An 18793-nucleotide genomic window follows, 5' to 3' on the forward strand; every position below is an offset into this window, starting at 1 on the left:
TGCGCATTATGCTCTCAGTGTATTTAAAGTACTTTGTGCAATTGCGAGGATGGCGGCTGCATTTTGCATTTTGACGCAAAGAAGCAAAAATTGCTTTTCTAGCTCTTTCTTGGAGTGGATGAGGCATTAATTTGATTTAATAGGGTTTAGATGGAAGTCGCAGGCCGCGAACGTCAGTGATTTTACAATCATTTAAATTTAGAACAAGACGCTTGGGGCGTATACACGGATGCACGTTTCGGGATGTTCTGATTTTGTGAAGGACTTGCTGTAGCAGTTTCATCTTAAAGGTTAATGCCTGTAATAGATCATTTTCGAATTCTCACGGCTGGACTGGATCTAGCATGAAATGGAGGCTAAAGCGGGCAACTCTTTTCAAATGCAAATTAATTTGCCCGTATTAGCCTCCATTTCATGCTAGATCTAGTCCAGCTGTGAGAATTCGAAAATGGTCTATTGACATTATCATCAGACACGCGATATGAAAAGCAAACGTTTTGAGCTGACGAAGACAATAATAAGTATTGTTTATGGCAGTAAGCACGAACTCACTCAAGATAAGTGTGATCATTCTAAAGTGTTTGTTTGACTCTAACTACCTTAGCAATCAAATCGTCTGTTAGCCCCCTCGGGTATTATAGGGTTAACAACTGTTTTTACAACAAGTAACTTCTAGTTAAATTACAGATTTATCCCTCTGGTAATCACTCGCCGTTTCCCGAAGTTTACCCGTAGTTGTATTTCATTGTAACTGGACAATTTGTGTTAGCTGTTTGTGCATCCCACGGATACGCCCTCATAGGCGTTTTGTTGTCATTACAATAGGTTTTGTTGGAAGACGAGCCTCTTATTTCGCTTTCACTTCAGGTCTCGGCATGGTAACGCGGGACTCTCGTGTCACACTGCTGCACTTCCTGAGAAACATTTAAACATTAACCAAGTACTAGATCACGCGAGCCGAATTCGGTCAATTTGACAGTGATTTTTAGCCCTGCACAAAATGAAACGAGTAGTCTACTCGTCAGTTAATCATGTGAAGTAACTTTCATGTGTTCTAAGCCCGGTATGGGGTTCTAGAGGCAAGGATACACACTCAAGTGAAGAAAAGTTGGGCCCTAGGGATCTCCACGCTGCTAAGTCACCCCATTAATCTGCTGCCAGCGTGGTAGCATTGATGGTGTAGTGGCCTAGCATGCCCGACTAGTAATCAAGGAGACGTGGGTTCGATTCCCGCTCAGGGAAAAAACCAGTTTTTCGGATGAGTATGTCAAAAGGTAGAATGTACGGTATGTGTTTCTCCCTCCAACATAATCCATACCTTTCATTTGCCTCGAAGTAACTTTCATGCAAAAATCGCCAGTCCTAGTTGGCAACTTTTCTTCTTTTCAGCTTTTACGATTTTTGCAAAAAATTGCAATTTCTGCAGTTGCGTGCAATCCTGGACATAGAACTCAAACAAAAATTTCTCTGAATAAGCTAGAAATCCAGAAAATATATTTTTTTGACTTGTATAAATGATACTGATATAATTCGGCTCTGGGAACGAGATTGGTTGAAATCCTGAATTTTTTAGGCTTCTCTACACAATTGCTTCACTTGATTTCATGTCCGCAGTTCAATATTTGATATATGATATGATTCATTTCAGATATCATTTCGTTCGTTACTTTTATTCAGCGGGAACATTTGAATCCACAAATGACCCGCTTCCAACATCAGTGACTTCATAGCTTAGTTGGTTAGAGCATCGCACCGGCATCGCGAGGTCACGGGTTCAAACTCTATTCAAATTCTGAATTTTTCAGGCTTCTCTACGTAATTTTCATAAAATTTACTTTTATAACTACGAGGATCGTAGCTTCATTCAATTTTAATGCTTTAACATTTCTTAAAAATCATTAGGATTACTTTAAATTTGTACGGGGCTTAATCGAGTAGCACTTAAATTGGAATCAACTTATTGATTCTATTGCTCCTAAGGTCAGCAAAATTGTTGGTTTAATTAATAGCTTAACTGCGGCGTCAAGTATCACCGATCGCTCATACTTTCGTATACACAATATGGAATAGCTGCTTGGGGTCAAGCACATATTAGACACTGTTGCTAGCGGTAAAGAAGTCGATGCAATCTATCTTGACTTATCCAAAGCCTTTGACAAGGTATCTCACAACTTGCTTCTATCGAAGATTGAACATTACGGCATCAAGGACACACTGCTTTCATGGTTCTGCAGTTATCGTACTGGCAGACAACAAAGAGTTGTTCTTGTCTTTGCCTCCGATTGGTTTCCAGTGACGTCCGGCGTGCAATTGGCCCTCTCTTGTTCCCTTCTTACATAAATGACATACCTGATTACATCATTCTATTCCAACTCTACAATTGCTCTCTTAGCTGACGACTCCAAGTTCTATCGAGCCATGGACATGACAGATGCCCAAAGCCTCCTCCAAAATGATCTAGTCTCCTTCCACAACTGGAGCCAGGACTGGGCTATGTAGTTCAACCCAACTAAATTTAAGGTTCTACACATCTCCAAGAAGAAGTCACCCGTACTGGAGCTGATAACTGGAAATACAGTATTGGCAATCGATAACTTGAGTGCGTTTCCTCCAACACAGACCTTGGTATCACCGTGTCCAGCGACCTTTCATGGGCAAGGCTTACTACCCTTGGAACACAGCAGAGAGATTTCAGACTCGCTACTATTTTCAAATCAAGAAATGGTCTGATAATTACCAATATTTATCACTATCTGTGCACCTCTGATCCTCTTTATAAAACTCGAAAACTATGACCTGAACAACTATAATATAAGCTTCAAACACGAACAGGACTACTTCCCCTTTTAATAGGAGTGCAGGACTGTGGAAAACTCTTCCATCCAATATGAAATATACAATCTCGCTCTTAACATTTAAATCTAAATTAAATAACCTATATTTATTTAAACTCACCTCATTCAGTCCTCCAAGTTCAAATTGACTTGCTTCTTTGTTAACATATTTTAGCTTATTTATTGTGTCATACGTTCTTATACGCTTTACCGTATTATAGGGGTTAGGTCTCAATTGGGACGATAGTTGTTTTTCTCTCTCCTGCCACTTCATGCCTTCTTTTGTTGTAACTGTTTAATGTAGATTAGTTGCTTGTATTTGCTGAACTGTGGCGAATAAATTATTCTAAAGAGTCTCAGTGTGATCTAAATTAGATCAATTAATTAATCGCTCATCCAGCGTTCACAAACACGATACTCGTTCCTCAGCAATGGGTAACTTCTATGTCAATGCAGCTCAACTAAATTTACAGTTGAAGTCTTTTGCTAACTTTGGATCTAGACTATGGATATTCTTCATATCCTGAGACGTTCACTTTTCGAATTCGAAAATTCTTGTTCAGCACTTGGAGTCGAGGATGCTCATGTCGACACCCACTAAAATTGAGAAATCTTTATTACCATACCGTATAATTTGTGTGGTCTTGTTTTAATCACGTAACTATATAACTTTTGTTCTTTGACCATCTATAATGTAATCGCATTTTGCATTGATTTATCTTAATTTCGTATCTTATGATGTATCTTCATTTCCTGCCCTGTAAGTATACTGTTTCATTTGTGTCTTTACACTCCACGCCTCCATGAGCGTGTAGTGTGTATTGTGACCTTTTTTTAATGAACTTGAACTTGAAATCTTTAAAATCCACCTGACGCGCGTGGTCTGGGGAAGTTTTAGGCTTTTATGGTTAGATAAAATCTAATGCCAGTTGATCATTAATTAGTAATTTTTTTGTTATTTGAAGGCTGGAAAACGGTTCGGAAGGACAAATTCATGGGGTTACCTACCAAGAGACGTTCGATTAGCGATGACCACTCGAGTTGTAGAAAACAAAGCGGATGCACAAACCCATACTTTCTACCTGAATATGACGAGGAAGATTACGATTCAATTGCCGAACCCGGATCAAATAAAACTGAAGCCGCCAAAGATTCGTCTAAATCTGGGCAGAAACAACTTGGAGGCCCATTAAGCTTTAAAACAATTGCCAAGGCCATCACTAAACAAAGGAAATGGTCCAATGTGCTTAAGGTGACACTAGCGGTATTGCTTTTGTCTCCTATAAAAAGGGGGTCAGAATTCAGCTGGCGGAATAATCATTATCAGAGCATACCCAACCAATGAAATGAGACACAAAATAATGATTCACTAAAGAACATCGCTGACGTAACAGAGGTGGTAGCACTTCGATTGCAAAGCAACTTGATAGAAATCACCATTTTGGACGTTTCCTGTAACAAACCTCCGACAAAAGGTCCTTGGACACCCCCTGGCAATTATACGATGAAATACCCCTTATCACAAAACAGCAAAATACTTGCTGACCAACGTCTTTTAGGCCTATTAAGCAATGCTTCTAAACGGCTAAGTTTAGTATTGTTCATCTACTGCTTTATTATTATCATTATTATCTGTATTAAAATAAAGGTATGTATTTGAAATGCGGGTTATAAGCGTAAGTGAGAAGTGATATCCCATATATCTGGACAATTTAAGAAATTGTCTCTTGGTGACATCTGAAAAATCCAGGTAGCGTAAACGGGAAGCATTGCACTGGTATCGCAAAGGTCATGAGTTCTAATACCATTGCATGAAGCCGCCTGAATTTTTCAGTTGTCCGAATAAGATTGTCCAGATAAGTTATGGACCTAAATCGAGGTCCTTCCCCAAATACTGTAAATGGCTACTATTACATGTTGCAATAGCTAAAAAGTTGCCAAGGCCGTTTTGAGATTTGTCAAAGAGGGGCGACCCTCTGTTTCGAGGGGTTTTAAGTGGGTTAAGCGACTTACATATTACGTGAGATTATTAGTAGGAAGCAAATAACATAGGATCAATCAGGATTAAAAGTCTTCTGCTCTTCATGAAAGGCTTTAAAATTAAGGAATTTAAACCTGGGTTATTTCTAACTGACCTAAAAGGAAGTGGCGCCCGATATTTTTGGTCAATCAGTGAATAACGCCGTTATGAAACCGAGGTAAGTGGCGATAACTCGAGCTCGAGATGGAATATCGCTTCAGCTTAGCCAGGCCACTGATCTCTGAAAACTTTCTTTTGACCGCTTTTTTGCCGTTTTCTTTTTTCGTTTTCTAATTTCTTCAAAAGCACGTACACTAGAGAGCAATCCCTTAGAGAGCTACGAAAAGAAACATTGCTCGCCTTATTGTTGCTTGCTTGTTTTTGTATTTTGCTCTTGTTTTTGTTTGATTTTTTTTTCAGTTTCTTATGAGTAATTGATGAGCTGACTACTCGTTTCATAGAGTGCAGCGCTAAAACTCACTGGCAAATTGACCGTACTAGGCTCGCATGATCTAATACTTGGTTAATTAATGTTTAAATGTTTCTCAGGAAGTGCGGCAGTCAGATGATCATACACGAGCCAGAGGATTTGTGGCGAAATCAGAAGATGGAAAAGGAAGATTAAGCTTCAATGTCAATGGTAGGAAGCATTGATGCACCTTTAAAAGCTTTAGTGATTTTTAAGTGAGTTGCTATAAGACTAAGATTTAGTCGATTATATATACATGTATGCAGAACGGATCAAAAAATTAAAAAGAAAAACGCAGAAAAAACGCTAGCAGAAAAACCAGTTGGTCCTGGGGGGGGTGGGGGTGGGGAGAGCGTGTCTTGAAAGTCCCGAAACTTTTCCATAAACGTTTCGTAACTTTTTATTCTTTTTTATTCGTGTTAAACACTAAAATAATTTTCTGTTACTTCAGCTTCGGTGAAAGTGGTTGGTGGTGGCAAAAATGTAGCACTTATATTTGAAAATCACATGGTTCATATGGGGTAGATACTCAGCACTTCATATTACACTCTAATCATTTAAGTCTGTTCAAATATAAGTGCTACACTACCAACGTTTGCAAAAAACGTAATCCTTCCTTGTCACAGTTGTAACATGTTCCTTGCCGTGACTTCATCGTCAGTTCCTACGGCCTGGTCCCGTCTGACCTTGTAGCTCAGTTGGTAGAGCAGCGGTGATCTACCCCGAAGGTCGTGGTTCAATTCCCACCCTGGTCAGAGTTTTTCTCTGTTCTTGTGTGGGCCCATTTCCATCAGTAGGGCTAACGCTCACATGGTTCATATGGGGTAGATACTCAGCACTTCACATTACACTCTAATTAGTTAAGTCTGTTCAAGTATAAGTGCTACACGGCCAACGTTTGCAAAAAACGTAATCCTTCCTTGCACTTGATTTGTTACTCTCCTAACTGTACCAATCTCTTGCAGCCTTTAAACGACATGTCCAATCTTGTGGCCTTATACCGTCATTTGTAAAGAAAACGCTGAAAACCCCTTCCTGGAACAGAACTGACGACGAAATTGAAGTAATCCTGCAAGTCGTGAAGAAATTGAAATGTTTTGACCGATATCCAATGTACGTTAAAAGAGAATTGGCAAAAGTAGTATACTATGACAAGTTTGAGAAAGGAAGAGTTGTGATAAAGCAAGGTATGTTTTTAATAAAGTAACCTGACTATGTATTCCATGTATCGCGTGTAGCCTTTCATTCAAAGGACCCGATGAAATCAACACATGCGAAATTTGACTGGAATTACTAGAAAACTTTTTACTGACGGCTGGACAATGATAACGAAGACTCAAAGCTTTAAGTTCCTGAAGTAGCAAGCCGAGAGAATTCGAAAATGGTCTATTGTGGCATCTCGATTTGGGAAACGTCCTCTGATCTTGTATGCATGTAAAATAATTTGCTCACACTTAAGTATTAAAAAGTGTTATACAACGAGTAAAGGAATCCCATAAAGTCCTTTCGAATGTCAGCCTTAGCATGGAAATAGTCTGCAAAAGCAATCTTTCACTACCCAAAGAAATTAAGAAAATGGTTTGTCTGATGGAAATGACATCCAAGAAACCAATGCTGGTCGAATTTCCCCAATTGATCTACTTCGTCCTTTGATTTTTTTAATCAGGACACGTTGGCTGTTCATTTTATTTTATATCATCTGGTTCAGTGATTGTTGAAAGGATGGAGCAAGATAAACACACTGGCGAACAACATAAACAGGTCTGCAGTTACAATCAACTAAGCTATCTCCGCTTCAATTTACTTTGCGCACCCCTTTAGTGCACATCACATCAAAGTGCTAGGATACCTGAAGAGGACAGAAATCCAACGTCATAACCATTGTGCACACGGCCAAAGTCAGGTGTGCGGGTCACATCATTCATTTCATGACAAACCCATTCCGAAACAACCGAGCCCTACAAGCGTTCGAAGGGTAGGGGGGGTCTCTGCACGGGAAACCGTTCCTATCCGTATTTGCACATTCGTACTTTCTGGTGACTGTGTTCCAGGCTTCGCGGTCTTTGGCAAGAAGAGTGAATGTAATTAGGGATCTTCGTGTATTAGCTACATTCTGCTTTGTGATTAGCCAAGCCAACTCCGGGAGCAGATAAACCGTACTTTTCAGTTCAGGAACTGTCATGGGAAGTTCTTTTGCTTTTTTTTATGTATCCATGGGAACAACCCTAGGGCAGTTTCGGTCTAGGGTTACACACAAAAACGTCCTGGCCGATGGACAAACGCTATTTACCCATAAGTAAAAGGGCTAGTGTAACCACAACTACAGATGGACTGGTTATGAAACTTTGGAGACAACATGAGGAGCTTAAGCCGACTCAGGAATTCTCGGCTGGACGTCTCCTGACGGTGTAGATATCCATCAACAAAGGTGTTTCGTATTCACAAAAGTGTTAAAGCATTCAGGATCGATCAGATTGTACTGTGAACTTACGTTAAGCAGAAAAAAGTAGTTAATTTTTTATTGAATGACGATATTTAGGGGCGAGATGAATTTTGTGCGGAACACATATCTATTTCAGTTTGTTTGCGCGCATCGACAGTGGCGGTTAGTGCTGGGACACGGAACCATTTTTCGTTCTATAGGATTAGGGAAGCAGATGTTCGAAGGTGTAATAGCTCAGTGTTGAGTTTTATTCCTCAGTTATCGAGTTCCATAAGAATAAAACTTAAAAATGGTTTGCTTTAAAATCAGAAAAGAACCAATTCACCGTTGCTGTTGAGAAAAGTGTATGCCAGGCAAAACAATTTGCATCTCGGTAGCCTGAAACTTAACTGACAAAATAATTTGCCTGTGTTTAATTAAAATAACAAATATACCTTGACATCACTAACGTTTCATGTTAACCGGAGAATTAGGGAAGCAGATGTTCGAAGATGTAATAGCTGTTGAGTTTTATTCCTCAGTTATCGAGTTCCATAAGTATAAAACTTAAAAATGGATTGCTTTAAAATCAGAAAAGAACCAATTCACCGTTGTTGTTAAGAAAAGTGTATGCCAGGCAAAACAATTTGCATCTCGGTAGCCTGAAACTTAACTGACAAAATAATTTGCCTGTGTTTAAATTAACAAATATACCAATACATCACTAACGTTTCATGTTTAACCGGACAATTAGGGAAGCAGATTTTCGAAGGTATAATAGCTGTTGAGTCTTATTCCTCAGTTATCGAGTTCCGTACGTATAAAACTTAAAAATGGTTTGCTTTAAAATCAGAAAAGAACCAATTCACCGTTGCTGTTGAGAAAAGTGTATACCAGGCAAAACAAGTTGCATCTCGGTAGCCTGAAAGTTAACTGACAAAATAATTTGCCTGTGTTTAAATTAACAAATATACCAATACGTCACTAACGTTTCATGTTTAACCGGAGAATTAGGGAAGCAGATGTTCGAAGGTGTAATAGCTGTTGAGTTTTATTCCTCAGTTATCGAGTTCCATAAGTATAAAACTTAACAATGGATTGCTTTAAAATCAGAAAAGAACCAATTCACCGTTGCTGTTGAGAAAAGTGTATGCCAGGCAAAACAAGTTGCATCTCGGCAGCCGGAAAGTTAAGAAATAATTTGCCTGTGTTTAAATTAACAAATACACCAATACATCACTAACGCGTTTCATGTTTAACCAGAGAATTAGGGAAGCAGATGTTCGAAGGTGTAATAGCTGTTGAGTTTTATTCCTCAGTTATCGAGTTCCATAAGTATAATACTCAAAAATGGTTTGCTTTAAAATCAGAAAAGAACCAATTCACCGTTGCTGTTGAGAAAAGTGTATGCCAGGCAAAACAAGTTGCATCTCGGTAGCCTGACAGTTAAGAAATAATTTGCCTGTGTTTAAATTAACAAATACACCAATACATCACTAACGTTTCATGTTTAACCGAAGAATTAGGGAGGCAGATGTTCGAAGGTGTAATAGCTGTTGAGTTTTATTCCTCAGTTATCGAGTTCCATAAGTATAAAACTTAAAAATGGATTGCTTTAAAATCAGAAAAGAACCAATTCACCGTTGCTATTGAGAAAAGTGTATGCCAGGCAAAACAAGTTGCATCTCGGTAGCCTGAAAGTTAAGATGTAATTTGCCTGTGTTTAAAGCAATTTGAAATAGAGAGAATAAAGAAATAATTTGCCATTTTTTAATTGCATGATGCTGGCCGTTGTAAACCGTGTTTTAGAAAATATTTCAGATTGATTTATTGTGTCTCTGGACTATTTTGACACGTCACGCAAAATTAATTTAAAGTAATTTGAGATATTTGTCGTCATTAAAACTTTATGACGATGTCGGCCCAACAAATGTGTCGAGATTAATTAACACCTCTCTCTCCCCGGCTTTGTCTCTCGCTCTGCCTTTTTAGTGTGAGTCTTATTACAACTCCCACTGAGATTTGGTAATTTTTTTTTACCTAAACAACGGGGACCCACATTCCTGACCAAAGTTAAGCTCCTCATGAAAGCGAGAACAGTGAAATCGCACTTCATGTTAACTTGACCGTGACCATGCACGATCTTTTCACCACAGTTCAACTGAATAAATTAATCTTAACTTTTGATTGGCTGTCTTTTAGAAAAAAGGTATGGTTTGTGCATGGCCAGGGCCATAACGGCGAACAAAAACATAAGACAAAGAAACTTGCCGAGTTTCATAACCATCTCCATATATTAACTATGCTGCAATAGAGCACACCAGTAGAGTATGACGACGTCTCCGGAAACAATGCTCCGTTTCTAATTTATCTAAAAGCAACTACAGTCAACTCCCGCCTTGCGGACACCCCGCTATTACGGACAGCAGCTAAATCCCCGGCGAAAGTTACAGACGTTTGACTGAAATAAACTCCCGCTATTACGGACTCTCGCTATTACGGACTTACGGACATTTTATTCGATCCCAACGTCACAATTTTATTGTTTTCTCTCTCGTTATAGCGGACACCGAGCAGCATCTTGGAATATTTGCACACATCATCATGTCTATTTTTTTCTGCTTTTTTGATTCATAGAGGGGAGTTTAAGGTTGCTAATGAATTAAGTCTCCTTGGCGACAAAGTGGGGGAGAAGTACACAGAGCCGATAGGAGCGATCTCTTAAGGCAATATGATGGCTGATGCAATCAATAGCTGATGTTCAGGTTTTTCCTTGAAAACAATTTTTTTTTAGAAATGTAGATTACTGTACTTCAGTACAGTAGGAAACCAAAACGATGCATGTGTGGACATTGCTGCAACATACGATGATTGTTTTTTGCGTACTTAGTACTGTACACAAAGGGTACGTAACTCCTGTTCTATAAAGTTCTGTTCTGTTTGTAAATAAAGTTCTGACGCCCTTTACGTGCGACAACGGGTCTGAAAAAGGTACTGGAGTTAACGAGAATGAACACACACGAGACCCCCTTCTGTAAGTACGGTTTAAAATTAAAATTTTCTCGCACCCCGCTATTCCGGACTCTCGCTATTACGGACACCAATTCGCGGTCCCGAGGGTGTCCGCTATAACGGGAGTTGACTGTACTTACATCATATTTCTCGCTTAAGGGGGAAGCGATTCAGTGTCTTACTCTCTATTACCCGTATAATTCTCTTGGTATCGTTGCAGCTCATTGGTGAAATGGCAGAAGGAGACGCTTTTGGCGAGTTGGCTTTGCTCCACAACATTAGGAGAACTGCAACCATCATATGCAAAGAAGATTCGGAATTTTTGAGAGTCGATAAGCCAGACTTCGATGAGGTAAGGGCCTCTTCAGCTTTAGTTTGTACCAGCGATTTGCTTTAGTTTACAGTTGTTTACTTAATCTTTAAGAAGTAACTAATAAGGATAACACGTTAATGGTTCGCTACGAGTGTCAAAGAAAAACAGGACGTGTCACGCAAAGGTTTGGAAATTTACGAGACAAAAGCGATGAGCATGGGCCAGAGATTTTTTTGGAAATGTATCGGTAGCCATTGCATAAACAACTACTGATGACTCCGGTAGGACCCCTTGTGTCGTCTGGAGGACCTGGGAACTCAATCCAATCAGGCCTCATCATCTTTTCTGCTGACAGTGAGCGATAGGATTTTTTTTGCTGGCAACGCCCTTTTTATCCGCCTTAAGGCCATCCCCCCTTTTCTTCGTTTAGCATCGAATGCGATTCCTGATTATTGGGTCGGTCGGTCGGATTGAAAAAAAAAAAAAAACCTAAAAAAAAAAAACTCATAAGTAGTCTCGGAATCGGAGGCCTGCTACTCCAGCATCATTGCTGCGGAGCCTGGAAAGCAACAAGACGTGAACCCATCAATATGGCGGAAAAGTTGGTTGATGTTATTGTAAAATTAAGACAGCATGGGAAAAAGGATCAACCACCGAAACTCCTATGCGACATAAAAATGGTTTAACAACGTCGTTACTTTGTTCTTTGAAAATGGCAAAAATTTGGGTCGGTCGGACGACGCTAAGTGGAGAAAAAAAAAGAGGATGGCCTTACCGTCGAATGCATTTCATGATATTGGGTCGGTCGGTCGGATTAAAAAAAAAAAGAAAGAAAAAAATCATGACCAGTTTCGGGATCGGAGGCCTGGTACCCCAGCATCATAGCTGTGGAGCCAGGAAAACAACAAGACGTGAACCCAAAATCAATATGGCGGAAAAGTTGGGGGACGTTGTTGCAAAATTAAGACAGCGCGGGAAAAGGGATCAATCACCGAAACTCCTATGCGACATAAAAATGGTTTGAAAATGTCGTTATCTATTTTTTTTTTTTGAAAATGCCAAACTTTGGGCCGGTCGGACGACGCTAAACGGAGGAAAAAGGGGATGGCCTAACTGGTGCTTGCATGACGCAGACCTTCACTGAGTCGTATGCGCCGTAGTTTGGGGCTTCAACTCCGAGCTGTGCGGGTAGCAGCTTTTCTCGACTCGGAAGTTTTGCTCATTCCAAGCAGAAATACCCTTAATTATTGAAGTGCATCGAGTTAATGTGGAAGCCTATCCCGGTCTGCAAGCACGAAAGTCTATCAGTCTAGGCCTGCCATGGGCACATTCTTAAAGTTATGAATAGTCTCGCAAAAATAAAAAGCAAACAAACAAACAAGATAAAGATTAACGATTCGAGTTCTTTGTTCCGGAGTATTCAATAGCTTTCACACTTTTATCTAAGATTAGCCGACAAAGTTCGACATTTTAGCTTTAAATACTAGTGAATACTTTTGCAAATCTTTGCTAGGGTAATTGGGTAATTTCATCTTTACTGCAGTTGCATGTGACTTTTCTTCAATCGAAAACTCTACAAAAGGGTTATACTGTTTTTTTTTTTTTTTTACCGACCAACTGAATTTACATAACCCCACAGCACCAATTGGCGCAAAGGGCAAAAACAAAGTGATACAATTGCCAAAACGGTCAAGAAATCCTTGTGTTAAAGCCTTGTCACCTTATTACAACTATTGCTTTTTTGGACATGAACTTTTTTAGGTACTACGAAACAGTCATCAAATTGAGTGGGAGAGAAAACTATCGATGCTTAGTTTGCAGCCAACATTACAAGAATGGACTGAACCAGAAATTAAATCAATTATTCAACATTCAAGACTCAGGGAGTATCCTCCTAATTCGGTACTACTTGCAAGTACCCTTCCTAAATTCCGTTTTTTTTAAAATTTTCTTTTCACTCCGAGATAATTGTTTTGTAAAATGGCCTCCACGACAGGAGCCTTCCAGAAATATAATAAATTGTTGTTTTTTTACATCACCTCAAAGCAATTAACCCCAACAAACGAATCCCATGTGCACCCCCCCCCCCTCCCCCCGGAGGAAGGGGGTACTACCATATATGGGACATATACATGTAGGTAAGTGCCGCTGAACGGGTATGGTTTGCAAGCAGTTTACTCTAGGATAGGGTATATAAATCAGAGAGTTTGGGTCTAGCATAGGGTATCATTTTTCACGAAACTGCACAGTTGGTTGAAGATTTTATCTAGACCAAGAGATTATAAAGGTACTTACCTTTATAATCTCTTGTCTAGACTAAGGAAACCAGGAATTGCTACGCAAATATATAAAAAAATAGAATTGGCAAAGTTTAAATGTACGCAACTCAGCCTCAACAGTGTCGATAGATGGCTATCATACAACACTACTGGATATTATTAACTGTCTAAAATCAGGATTCAGACGGAAATCGGTGGTTTTAATTCTGATTAAAATTAAACAATTTACTTGGCATTGCTCAGCATGTCCAGCATGCATCCAAAAAGCAACACTCTGACGGTTCTTCATTCAATCTTCATTCAATCAGGTTGAAAAAAAAATGAACAAGTATAAATAAACCTTTTTTTGAGAGAGAAACTATTGTGGTATAAGGTCCTGTTTTGGCTAGACCGTGCTAGTGACCTCAGTAGTTTCTGGAAAACAGCTACTCTAGGATACGGGGGAATTGGGGAGTTTACTCTAGAACTAGCTCCGGTATAGGCTAAGGGTTCCAGGGTTTCAGCCTCACATCCCCACCCAGAAATTCCTAAAGGCCCATGTGCAAGCTGGTATGGCTTAATGAACCCGTCCGCTTCAATTTGCATGGAAATTATGTGTTCGGGATGGTTGTTTTTACGTTTACGGAAGAGACGGAAGCAATGAGTTTTTGAAGTAAACGAATGGGGTTATAGAACAGCTAGTACTCTGAGGTCTATACAACGCACGTCCTCAGATGAAAGCAACTCCACAGGCGTACATACATAAAGTTAAAAGTGACAAAATACTGGGGCCCCTACCTATTTCCAAGTTAAGACAAAGTAGATAGCTGTGAATGCAAAACTTTGCTCCCCCCCCCCCCCCCCCAAACCTACTCGATCCTCTCAGTTGATGCACCACGCGCTGGTGAAGATAACAAATAAAAGAGCATGCTCAAAGCCGAAGATCTTGGAACAAACGAATACTTCTTTGTTATACTGAAAACTTTGTGTCTTTTCAGAGGAAAACCTACAATAACTCCTCTCCACTTTGCTCCCATCACAGCTGATTGTCGGAGACATCGATGTCCCACCTGACAACGTGTTTCTCATCCATTCAGGGACTTGTAGAGTAGTTAGAGAAATAACAATGGTACAAAGTGTATCGTTGTCTGGTAGGACCAAGCTTAAATTGCCTCCCATCGACTTCATCAAAAAAGACATTGACAGCAACAAGGAGAGAGTTGTTAAGAAATACCTAACAATTCACACATTGAAAAAAGGAGATTCCTTTGGAGTGGGAGAGGACTTAAGCAAAACATTTATTATCTCAATTGGACGGGTGAGTGAAAAAATAACACTTCTTTCAAATGGAATTAATTTCAGTCAGTTGCTACTTTTACTCCCTCACTCTTAGAAAAAAATAAACGTCACTGAATTCTTGTGCTGAATAAGGGGCAAGAGCAGACCTCGGCAAAACAGTATGTGTAGTAACTTAGGTAACCTTTGCGAAGTTCGCAATCTAATCTCAACATTGATTGGTATTGCGTATGCCCGAAACGTATGTGGTGACATTCAAAATTTCCTTTGGACTTCCACTAAGAATAAATGGAATTCACAGGACGAATTTTGACTATAGGCGTGTGGACAGCGCTGTTTCGCAATCTGAGCACAAGTGTTCAGAGTAATCAGTGTGACTATGTTACTTAAACACTGAATGTACTCAAAACATTTACTAGGTTAATATGTGTAAGCAAGTCTAGCAATATCATTCGTTTTCAAGCATGCTTAATTCTTTTAAGTCTTCAAGTTTCAAGTTACTAATTTGACGACGCATTGTTCAATGCGTTGCATCAATTCATCTCAACTCAATAAAGACATTGCTTTCTTACGAGAACATTTCAATGGTTTGTCAATGCAAGATCCACCTGTATATCCTAGCCTTCAAGGCAGCGTGAATGCTGAAATGGAGGGGGACTGGGAAGAGGAGGTGAGGTGAGGCGTCCCTCCCTTCCCCTTCCATTTCAGCCCTTTTTCCTGCCCCTTTCGCGCTCTACACAGGCTAGCTGTATCCAGAAAATCGTGCAGTAATCAGACTTGTGACCATGTCACTACCTCTGTGAATTGTGACGTTCGTTGTTACAAATCTAGCAATACAGTTCGTTTTTCTCCGATTTTTTCATCACTCTACTAACAGCACGCTCGACATTTGTCTTAAATAAACTGTTCGTTGAGTTACATCAATGTTAATTTATCTTGACTCAATCAATAGTATAAATAGTATTTGCATTATAATGTAGAATTCATATTTAAATGATATGGAAATACCTGGAACAAAACGTTTTATTCCCAAAGGGTTTGAATAGGGTACAACATTGAGTTACCTGCCTCATCCACAATATGCCCATATGAGAAAAATATTCACACCCAAGATGAGGAACGAAGGAACAATTAATTTTTTAACCTTTTATTTCCCCAAGCTTCACAGTCAAGCTCAAATTTATTGCATCGAAATTGGCCATTCGTAACCTTGAGTTATACCAGATACTGCTTAAACTGCACAAATTAAATCTACATAACTATATTGAGTATAACAGTATCCAAAGTCAGAGGCTTATATGGTAAAGAAAGATCATACAGGAGATCAGTATGTAATTAACCCATACATGTAATTAAACCTAAAGCTAAGTATTATATCTTATGAGAAAGATTTTGAATGCACGAAGTATGGTTCATGGTTAAAAGAAAAGTTATGATCTCTGAGTTTACATTTATAGTTTGAACAATTGAGAGAATTTTGTAATGAGAGAGGACCCTGTACCCGTAAAAAGAAAGAGTTTTAACAAGTATGGAGATGCAAGTTATCCTTCTGCCTTGTAAAATATTGATAACAATAAGAATAAAGTTTGAAGGGAGACAAGAGAAAAATTGGTGAGAGCTTTTGCATATGATGGAAACCAAAACAACTGACATCTGATAAAACGTTTACAAATTCTTTATCCATACTAGCTAACCTTTAGTTGTCACTAGCCTAATGAATCCCTCCGTAATAGTTCCCCCTATAAACTATAGTTCCCCCCTTTTTATGCAAATTTTTCTGCTGAAAAAATCTTCTTGTATATTTAAATACAAGTCAATTGTAAGCAGTGTGCATAAAATTGAAAGTTTAATTATGGATTGGAACAATGAGAACGTTGTTTGTGATTTCCTGTCTGTCACTAAGCAAACATTATATATACAACTTTGTTATTATTCAAGAAAATATGAAACTGTTCAAAGATACAATGTAGCTATGAAATCCACGATTTTCAACAATATTTTACAATCTTTTTTTATTTCCATAGGTTCACTGCCTTCTAGTACAGAGACTAATTTTTCTCAAAAGAGATAGAGGAAAGGCGTTAGAGGTTGTTAAACAAAATCTGAGGGAAGCATTCATGACACAAAGAGAGGCATTCAAGTTTTACAATGAGGGCAGAAACTGGAAGATCTACAAAAAGAAATTGGTAGATGACATCGTTAAAAGGCGAAAAAGATCACACTGCACAACATTTGATGACGTACCAATTGTAGTCAGAGCAGACAATGAACATTACTTTGAGAACTGATCACAAACTCTTTAGTTACATGTACATGTACAGCTCTTTTTTAAAACACTGCAAAGCTCTTTAAGGAACCACACACACACACACAAAAAAATAAAATAAAATAAAATAAATTGAATGAGACAGTCAAACCATAGTCCACTTTTTACCTTCAAGTGTGTGATCCCATTCAATGTCTTATCTGATATAACTAAATTGGAGTCCGAAATTATGTTTAAAAGGTGGGTGCCAATGAGTGACTACATAGAAATTCTCAGTCACCAAATGGCAAATTGTGGTCCCAGAATTTGTTAATTACGCAGTACTGTTAATGCTCATGTCCCATTGTACATCCTCCGAATTTACAGACTCACAACAGCAAGTTATGAGAGCTGCAATACCTTTCTGTCTGCTTCACATACTGCTACAGTAATGTCCCCTGCTTAGGAGCAACCTCTTCTTTAGACCAAAAGTGTCTCCAAGATTGTATTTCCATATTGATCGCAGCCCAACACTTCTGTTATTCAAGTCCTCCCAGCTTTGACTTCAAAAAGTAAGCTCCTTTCTGACAAAAAAGGCAAAAGTTTTCACAAAGTCAATCAATTCCTTTTACTTCCCATTCCCTACAAAAACAGAATCTCATTTTGCCCAAGATATGATCAGAGGATTTGTAGAGTGTTGAAGAGTGTGGAGTCATGACAGTAATAATGATAATTATTATTAAACATACTCAAAGAAGTGTACTTAAACTGAAGAAAAAGTCTCCAATGGGGATTCTGTATTCTACCTGAATAGAACAAAAATGCTTTCCAGGACAAAAGCGTGTAGCTGGAAAGTGTTTTCATTACAGATAAAAGCATACTTGTCATTCTGACAGTAAGAATACTTTGTTCTTAATTACATGTAGTCTGTTTCCTTCTTTAAGATTGGTTATTATATCTCACAGATAGTACAAGCACTGTGATTGGCTAAATAAGTGGACCGTATTCTACAATATTATATGGCTCTGTCTCATGAGGACGGGGAACTACCAAATTCCTGAATTTGACTTGCTGAAATCAATATTGACCGCGGTGTAGATTTTCCAAACTAGACCTCACAGCAACTTTTTGCTTCATCAATTTTAGGTGGTTCATTGATCTCAATGGATTTTTTCCTTATTATTATTATCATTCATCAAAAACAATTTCTTAAAACATAAGCAAGCAAAATATTAACGTTAAGAGTCGAGGTTTTGGCGTCATCATGACACCATTCCCAAGGCAAAGTGAGTAAGTAATGCGAAGATTTGATTTCTATATTCTCTATGAATTAGCATAATAACAATTTAGGATCACAAGTTCTTCAAGTGAATAGCTTTGCGCAAATTGAGTCCGTTTGCACGTTTAGGGATGGCTTAAGTTTTCATTAAATGGTATGATAACTCAAGTGGGGTGTGTAGTTGTGTTAGTGGATGAAATGTGTTGCTGGTCTGCTACCTTGGAATTTACAAATTGCTTGACAGCCAGATTGAATAAGTGCCTTGGGTACTTAAGTTTTAAGAATAGTATACTAGAATTAATGAAAGCCCAAAATGGAGCAAACATACATGTATCATATGTTGTTCTTGTAAACTTATCGCCGGTTCCTAATTCTCTCGACCTGTGCATCGCGTACGTGAGCGTCAACCATGTCAGTGAATTTCATCCGCCAAAAATAAGACAAAAGCTTTGACGTCACAAAAATTTTTCTTGGCTTGGTTTCGCAGACGGTTTTAATCTCATCGGGTGACACTAAAACCGAAAAAACCACATGCTCTTGCAGGCTAAGGTTTCATTTCTCCACCTCTTCATTTAGATCTTGTAACGAAATGAGCACTTTCCCTCTGACAAGCCCTTGTCACTTCTTTACCTAAACAGGTCATAA

At 38.8% G+C, this 18793-nt stretch overlaps 1 protein-coding gene across 1 annotated transcript; it reads left to right on the forward strand.

Moving 5' to 3' along the window:
- Positions 1-3265: 3265 nt before the first annotated feature.
- LOC137968536 (uncharacterized) lies at positions 3266-17413 on the forward strand. Its single transcript, XM_068815088.1, has 9 exons — positions 3266-3269; positions 3800-4086; positions 5404-5494; positions 6289-6510; positions 6990-7084; positions 10978-11109; positions 12832-12985; positions 14384-14646; positions 16649-17413. Exons 1-9 carry the CDS (start codon positions 3266-3268, stop codon positions 16910-16912), a joined length of 1512 nt encoding a protein of 503 aa, XP_068671189.1. The 3' UTR covers positions 16913-17413.
- Positions 17414-18793: the final 1380 nt, after the last annotated feature.

Source organism: Montipora foliosa, chromosome 8 (genome assembly GCF_036669935.1).
Source record: "Montipora foliosa isolate CH-2021 chromosome 8, ASM3666993v2, whole genome shotgun sequence".
NCBI classification, from domain to species: domain Eukaryota; kingdom Metazoa; phylum Cnidaria; class Anthozoa; order Scleractinia; family Acroporidae; genus Montipora; species Montipora foliosa.